Consider the following 8,017-nt stretch of genomic DNA (forward strand, 5'->3'; position numbering starts at 1 on the left):
CAATGCAGACCGGCTATACTAAAGCACGCTGCCACGAGTTCTCTCTACACCACAAAAGCAAGAGCATTGTGTGTGCCAGCATTGGCGTAATATCTGCTCTTCTGAAGGAAGGGTTATGAGCCAGCTAGTACCTTAATAATTATTTCCCAACCAATCAACAATGGTCTTAATGATAGGCTACTGATAAACTAGCTTAAACTACAGTAATGAATTCATACAGTTTACATGTTTCTCTCTCAACTTCGCAGTTGTTCATACTCTCCTCTCAGCTCAATTCTGTGAGTGGCCACTGACCGGAAAGAGCGGTTGCGGTACAGACCATTCCAGCAGGAGTGCCTGTTTCAGCACCATGGACAGCGGTCTCGAGCAGCGCGTCTCCGAACAGAGCGCGCTCGACCATTATCCTGACCACCTACCTACCCCCTGCCCTTCCTAGTGCATGGCGCAGTATTATGTTGTTGTTACTGTCAATCTAATCGATAGGACAATTGAAAACAGGCATGTTACTGATTTAAGATATATCTGTTTCAAGTTGCAGTGAGTTCATTTAATTAACTTTTTTTTAGAAGGCCTGCATTAGTGAATGTTAGGTGTCTTATCATTAATAAGCCAATAACTAACTCTTTTGCGTCACCCTCGATGATTTTATGAAATTGCCTTTTGATATGTGTATTTTAAAAAAATATATATCTAATTAACATACCACATTCGAAAAATATCTAGGGTCATAACTTTTGGATCTTATGGATGTAATAAACCGAATAAACAAAAAATATATGTTAATTTACAAAGCATGATTAATTGCACATACTGTATAAGTAGGCCTATAGGCATAAATACACCAATGGCCATGTGCCAATGTAGCCAGCAGATGAAGCTAATTGTATCAATATCCCACAACTCAATATTTATTACCACACATTGCAATTTCATCACATCTGTGTAGCTTTATCGATATATCCATTAGGAACGAGTCTGGGATTAATGCTACAACTCAAATAGTGTTCTGTAGGCCTAGCATTAAAATGTAAAATTCGTTTTGTGAGTTAGGCCACCTATTTCATTCGAAATTACAATTGCAAATCAACAATATTATTTTTAAAGACGTTACAGTCAACCGAGCACTCAGCAATATGGAAGGGAGCTATGGACATGATCCATTGACAATCCATTGATAGACATTAAGGAAAACATCAATTGTAGTGAGCTCGAATATCATTAATAAGAAATGAACCGTATTCCCAACCCTCCCTCTCTGCACAACACATCTCCATGACACTCTCTCCGTGATATTACCATTACCTAATCACTGACATGGTATTACATGATCAGACATATGTATAATACATTGTATTACCTCTTATCTTGTGGTTGTTATGAAGCACAAAGCACTCATCTGACAACAGCATTACTGTATGTGACATATGAGAATGGAACTGGGAGGGATCAAGCCCACTCCCTGTAAAGCTCAGCTGTCTAGGTATCATTGTGCATAACACTCCAAATACATTAGTAATGTTACAGAGAGGGAAGCCAGGTGTTTGTTTTTTACACTATTCTCTTTTCTCTGGATCTCTCTCTCTCTCTCTCTGTCTCTCTCTCTCTGTCTCTCTGTCTCTCTCTGTCTCCCTCTCTCTCTTTCTCTCTCTCTCTCTCTCTGTCTCTCTCTCTCTCTGTCTCTCTCTCTGTCTCTCTGTCTCTCTCTCTGTCTCCCTCTCTCTCTCTCTCTCTCTCTGTCTCTCTGTCTCTCTCTCTGTCTCTCTGTCTCTCTCTCTGTCTCCCTCCCTCTCTTTCTCTCTCTCTCTCTCTCTTTCTCTCTCTCTCGCTCTCTCTCTCTGTGTCTCTCTGTCTCTCTCTCTGTCTCCCTCTCTCTCTTTCTCTCTCTCTCTCTCTCTTTCTCTCTCTCTCTCTCGCTCTCTCTCTCTCTCTCTCTCTCTCTCTCTCTCTCTCTCTCAATTCAATTCAATGGGCTTTATTAGCAAGGTGTACATATGTTTGTTGACATTGCCAAAGTAAGTCAAATAGATAATAAACAAAAGTGAAAATAAAAAATATTTAAATGAACAGTAAACGTTAGACTCACAAAAGTTTGAAAGGAATAGAGACATTTCAAATGTCATATTATGTCTACATGTAACGATGTGCAAATGTTTGAAGTACAAAAGTGAAAAAAATAAACATAAATATGGGTTGTATTTACAATGGTGTTTGTTCTTCACTGGTTGCCCTTTTCTTGTGGCAACAGGTCACAAATCTTGCTGCTGTGATGGCACACTGTGGTATTTCACCCAATAGATGTGGGAGTTTATTAAAATTGGGTTTATTTTCTAGTTCTTTGTGGATCTGTGTAATCTGAGGGAATTATGTGTCTCTGATATGGTCATACATTTGGCAGGAGGTTAGGAAGTGCTGCTCAGTTTCCACCTCATTGTGTGGGCAGTGTGCACCTAGCCTGTCTTCTCTTGAGAGCCAGGTCTGCCTACGGCGGCCTCTCTCAATAGCAAGGCTATGCTCACTGAGTCTGTACATAGTTAAAGCTTTCCTTAATTTTATGACAGTCACAGTGGTCAGGTATTCTGCCACTGTGTACTCTCTTTTTAGGGCCAAATAGCATTCTAGTTTGCTCAGTTTTTTGTTAATTCTTTCCAATGTGTCAAGTGATTATTTTGTGTACGGGGATAATTTTGCAGTCTCAATTTGGTGTTTGTCCCATTTTGTGAATTCTTGGTTGGTGAGCGGACCCCGGACCTCACAACCATAAAGGGTTCTATAACTGATTCAAGTATTTTTAGCCAGATCCTAATTGGTATGTCAAATTTCTTTTGTTTCTTTTGATGACATAGAAGGCCTTTCTTGCCTTGTCTCTCAGATCGTTCACAGCTTTGTGGAAATTACCTGTGGCGCTGGTGTTTAGGCCGAGGTACACAATTTTTACTGTCAGGGCCCAGGTCTGACAGAATCTGTGCAGAATATCTAGGTGCTGCTATAGGCCCTCCTTGGTTGGGGACAAAAGCACAAGATCTTCAGCAAACAGTGGACATTTGACTTCAGATTTTAGTAGGGTGAGGCCAGGTGCTGCAGTCTGTTCTTGTGCCCTTACCAATTTGTTGATATATATGTTGAGGTTGGGGCTCAAGCTGCATCCCTGTATCATCCCTAGGCCCTATGGAAAGAAATGTGTGTTTTTTGCCAATTTTAACCGCAGACTTGTTGTTTGTGTACATGGATTTTACAATGTCGTATGTTTTTCCCCCAACACCACTTTTCATCAATTTCTATAGAAGACCCTCATGCCATATTGAGTCAAAAGCTTTTTTGAAATCAACAAAGAATGAGAAGACCCCCCCCCCCCCCATTGGGAGGAACGGTAGTTAATATTGAAACAAAATAATGAGGATTTATTTATTTAAAAAATATAGTTCAAAAGTTCACATACAATTTTGCAATCTTAGAAAAATAGAAAATAGACCTTTCATTAACATTTTAGAGAACTATTGATTTCTCTTTACATGCAGACATAATTCTAATTCCTATGGGCAAGTTATTTTAACACCAGTGATTCCTTCCCAAGGACCATTTACAGCTAAATTTGAATTTGTGTACAATAAATAGTTATATAAAATAAAGGCGTGTGTAGTTCCTTCAAAACTTTCCACAAAGGCACACAGAGCAAGGCATGTTCACATTTCGATTCTGAGCTGAGAACATAAGGATAGCATTAAAAAAAAGGCATATTTACAACCATACATTACAGGATATCTACACAGTAGTCATTTCAGTTCATTGAATACATTGCAAAGTACATTGAAAGGGTCATTGAACATTCAGATTGGTAGTTTGTTCAAGGGGCTCTCCTGCAGCAGCACCTGTCATCTCACATTACTGGCCAGTAGTTCATGGGACAAGTGTGTGACGTTTGATCACTATCTTGACTTTTCCAGTTACAAATATATATGGAATTGTTTGCATTTTCTTTCAAGTGTAGCAGAAAGGCAAGGGTCTTTGATCTTGTACTCTGCAAGTAGAAAGAAGAGAATGCTTTTTCATGCGGTTATATTCCATCAATTCAATCCAGAATGTTCCTAACAAGCTTGTTAGTGACAATGTATGTATAGTCATGAGTAAATAATACACACACACACTTTTGATTATCAGCAATTTCTTGCACACTGTTCAGATAACCAAAATAGCGGTTAGATTTTTTTGCCTTAGAAGCGTCTGCTGCACGACTGCGTTTCAACCACACAGTGGCGCTCCGAGTTCAGAAATTCTATAGGCTATGCAAAAGAAACCCAGTTCTAAAAATTGTTGTGGGGGTAAAGCTATAGGCCTACTGACGGTGTCAAACAAATGAATTCCTGTTTTTTGAAGATCATATGACAACAAACACTGAGTGATAGCGTGAGTAAAAACGCGCGCAAATTATTCAAACATGCACATAGAGCTGCCACTGACCTGCCATTACTGTAACGAAGCTATAAGCCTACTGTAGGTATCCAACAAATTAATTCAAGATATTTGAAGATTTACATGCCAACTAACAGCGTGCGTAAAAGCGCGCGTAATAAAGTACTCAGGGGCTACTCACGGAGACGGTTTTTTCCCTGCTCAACTAGGCCGATGCTTGTTTTTCATACATCCGTCAGCTTGCCAGTGTAATGTTCAAATGGGTTGAAGTGTGTTAATCTGATAGTCTCGCAAGAATCCTCTTCCGTGTACTCTGATTTGGTGAGGGACTGTCTGCTGTCGCTGGTCGATTTGAATTCTCCGAATGAAGCGTTCTGTTGACCACAAGTCACGTGGGTATACACAGCGGTTTCCTCGTCATTACGCTCTCTGTGATAAAAGTAGTTAAAATTGGACACGATAACAGGGACAGGTAGGGCTATGGTCAACACTCCTGCGATGGCACACATAGATCCCACTATTTTGCCACCAATAGTAACCGGGCACATGTCTCCATATCCAACCGTAGTCATGGACACCACCGCCCACCAGAACGCGGCGGGGATACTTGAGAATCCCGATTCAGGGTCGTCTGCCTCTGCAAAGTAAACTGCGCTGGAGAACAGAATAACCCCTATGAGAAGAAAGAATATCAAAAGCCCGAGTTCGCTGATGCTGGCGTGGAGTGTCTGACCCAGGATTTGGAGACCCTTGGAGTGCCTGGAAAGTTTAAAAATCCTGAACACTCGAACCAAACGGATGACTCTGAGTATGGCTAACGACATGGCCTGCTCGCTTCCTGCTTCCTGTTGCTCTGCTAGTTCAAGGCCAAGGGTGATGAAATAAGGTGCTATCGCTAAGATATCGATGGAGTTCATTGCGTTTTTGAAAAATGCCGGTTTGCTCGGGCAAGATAAAAACCTCACGAGAAACTCAAAGGAAAACCACACGATGCAAAGTGTCTCCACCATAAAAAACGGATCTGTGAATAGATTGGGTTTTTTATGGAGAGTAGTCCCATTCGTGGTATGGTGATTACTTAATGGTAGGTTTGCGCTGGTATCTTCCCTGAACTGTGGTAAAGTCTCTAGACAGAAGATCACAATGGATATTACAATCACACTGACTGATACGACAGCGATCATCCGGGCAGGCCCTGAGCTCTCCGGGTACTCAAACAACAGCCACAACTGGCGCTGAAACTCGTTGTCAGGCATCGCACGTTCCACCTCTATGATCATACCTTCATCTTCTTTAAACATATCAATTGCTTCCTCTTCGATTTCATAAAATGTCATTTCTTCAATGAAAATGTCCATGGTAACGTTGACAGGTCTCCTAAGCTTTCCTCCAGACTGGTAATAATAGAGGATGGCATCAAAGCTGGGTCTATTCCTGTCAAAAAAGTACTCATTTCTCAACGGATCGAAAAAGCGCATCCTTTTACGTGGGTCTCCCAAGAGCGTGGTGGGAAAGCGCGAGAGGGTCCTCAGTTGAGTTTCGAAGCGCAGTCCCGAGATGTTGATGACGACCCTCTCGCTGCACTCCTGATCGCCCCGCTCCTCGTCGCAATCATCTTGGTAGAGGGGAGAAACTACCACAGTCTCGTCCTGGATCTCACAGGACACAACAGTCATCTTTTACCCTTCTCAAGGGTAAGGGCTTCACTCACCTCCACGGCCCCAACTATCACTTTCTCGGTAGTTTTTTTACTGCCCAGGAAAAGTTTGCTTCTTGATGGTTTCCTCCATTTAAATGCATACACTTTTTTTAGTTGCAGAAGGTACTGAAATGTAATCCAGGCAGTCTACTTGCTACCGTTGGCTGTCTACACTGATGCTGATCATATTCACACCATTTTAAACTACCAGATGCCCTCCCCAGGTTGACTGACGTGATGACACTTGCTGCACTGTCCCCTGCTCACTCACTGCTCACTCACTGTGACATGTTGTTAAATCTAACTCAACTAGTAAACACCTATTACACTTCTTAAAGTTTCCTGAACTCAGGACTTGCAGTGTTGACCAGTTCTCTAGTATCATATTTCAGAGAAACAAATCACAGCCATCATTTTTTTTAAAGGACTGTCCAAGTGTCCTTTAGTTAACCTTATAAACTGTAGCCCCTGCCTACACAAATCATAACTCTGTAGATTTTACAAGTTTTTTTTTTCCTGTTGCACTTTGAATGTTTGTTACCAATCTGAAATAACCACAAGGGTTCTAAAGCAGATTACTAGGATCTCTAAACTAAAGCAGATTACTAGGAGCTCTAAACTAAAGCAGATTACTAGGATCTCTAAACTAAAGCAGATTACTAGGAGCTCTAAACTAAAGCAGATTACTAGGATCTCTAAACTAAAGCAGATTACTAGGAGCTCTAAACTAAAGCAGATTACTAGGATCTCTAAACTAAAGCAGATTACTAGGAGCTCTAAACTAAAGCAGATTACTAGGAGCTCTAAACTAAAGCAGATTACTAGGAGCTCTAAACTAAAGCAGATTACTAGGAGCTCTAAACTAAAGCAGATTACTAGGAGCTCTAAACTAAAGCAGATTACTAGGAGCTCTAAACTAAAGCAGATTACTAGGATCTCTAAACTAAAGCAGATTACTAGGAGCTCTAAACTAAAGCAGATTACTAGGATCTCTAAACTAAAGCAGAAAGCAGAGTGTAAAGCACCAGCTTCACATATCCAACCAGGGGCCCTCCTGGACCGGGCCAGTGGAAACTGCTAGCTTGACTGACACCTGAGCACCCACAGTGGATAACGTCTTCAGGAAACCTCAGCCAAAATACCCCCCCCCCCCCCCCCCTATTCTCAGCACTTAAAGGGTTCAATTTTACAACTTGGAACAGGGGGCCTCTCGCAGAAATGTGACCTAGCATTTGGGGTCCCAGAGAGACTGGGGTGTAAAAAAAACAGCTACGTGTACACTCACCCCAATTATAATGTAACCTCCCCTCAGGTCCTGTTGCCTCCGTAACAGTAGGCCTGCAACTGCTCGGTAGTGGTTTGTAAGAGAGGTGAGAGAGAGAGTGAGAAAGGTTGAATGACACTTTCCGTACTGCTTTCGGTGCCCATGTCGTCCAAATAAGAACCACTGGTTCTGAATTGACTAGACGAGGCCTGTAAGAGGAGAAGAACTAGTCAAGAGTTTAGCTCCCCAAATTTAGATTTTATTATCCCTCGAGATTGGATGTAGGCCTAAGTCGAAAGCAGTTGTGCATTAAAGTCCACTATGTTGCAGTTTAATATGTGCTGTAAGTAACATGTGGTAAGTAGCATTACATACCTGTACAATTAAGACTGGCTTACAACCCTCTAAGGGAGAGTTTTCTTTTCTCTTTTGTTTGTGTCATGTTCCTAAAAAATGATTGTAGGGTAGGCCCACTCTGTAAATGAATCTCTCTCTTACACAACCTTGCCCACCAACTTGGAGCTCCGGTTTCATATGCTTCACACATGATCTACTTTGAAGACTGTGAGAAATAATCCGAAACAAGATCAACAATCTTTCCTAGGAACACAGTTGATTAATGTCTGTGTCAAAACTGAAGCACCAAA

At 41.5% G+C, this 8,017-nt stretch overlaps 1 protein-coding gene across 1 annotated transcript; it reads right to left on the reverse strand.

The window, feature by feature from the left end:
- Positions 1 to 3,388: 3,388 nt before the first annotated feature.
- On the reverse strand, positions 3,389 to 6,568 carry LOC110500132 (shaker-related potassium channel tsha2). The gene is made up of 2 exons (XM_021577316.2): positions 4,589 to 6,568; positions 3,389 to 4,015 (listed from the first exon to the last, which is right to left on the reverse strand). Exon 1 carries the CDS (start codon positions 6,081 to 6,083, stop codon positions 4,632 to 4,634), a length of 1,452 nt encoding a protein of 483 aa, XP_021432991.2. The 5' UTR covers positions 6,084 to 6,568; the 3' UTR covers positions 3,389 to 4,015; positions 4,589 to 4,631.
- Positions 6,569 to 8,017: the final 1,449 nt, after the last annotated feature.

The sequence above is a fragment of the Oncorhynchus mykiss genome, chromosome 2 (genome assembly GCF_013265735.2).
Source record: "Oncorhynchus mykiss isolate Arlee chromosome 2, USDA_OmykA_1.1, whole genome shotgun sequence".
NCBI classification, from domain to species: Eukaryota; Metazoa; Chordata; class Actinopteri; order Salmoniformes; family Salmonidae; genus Oncorhynchus; species Oncorhynchus mykiss.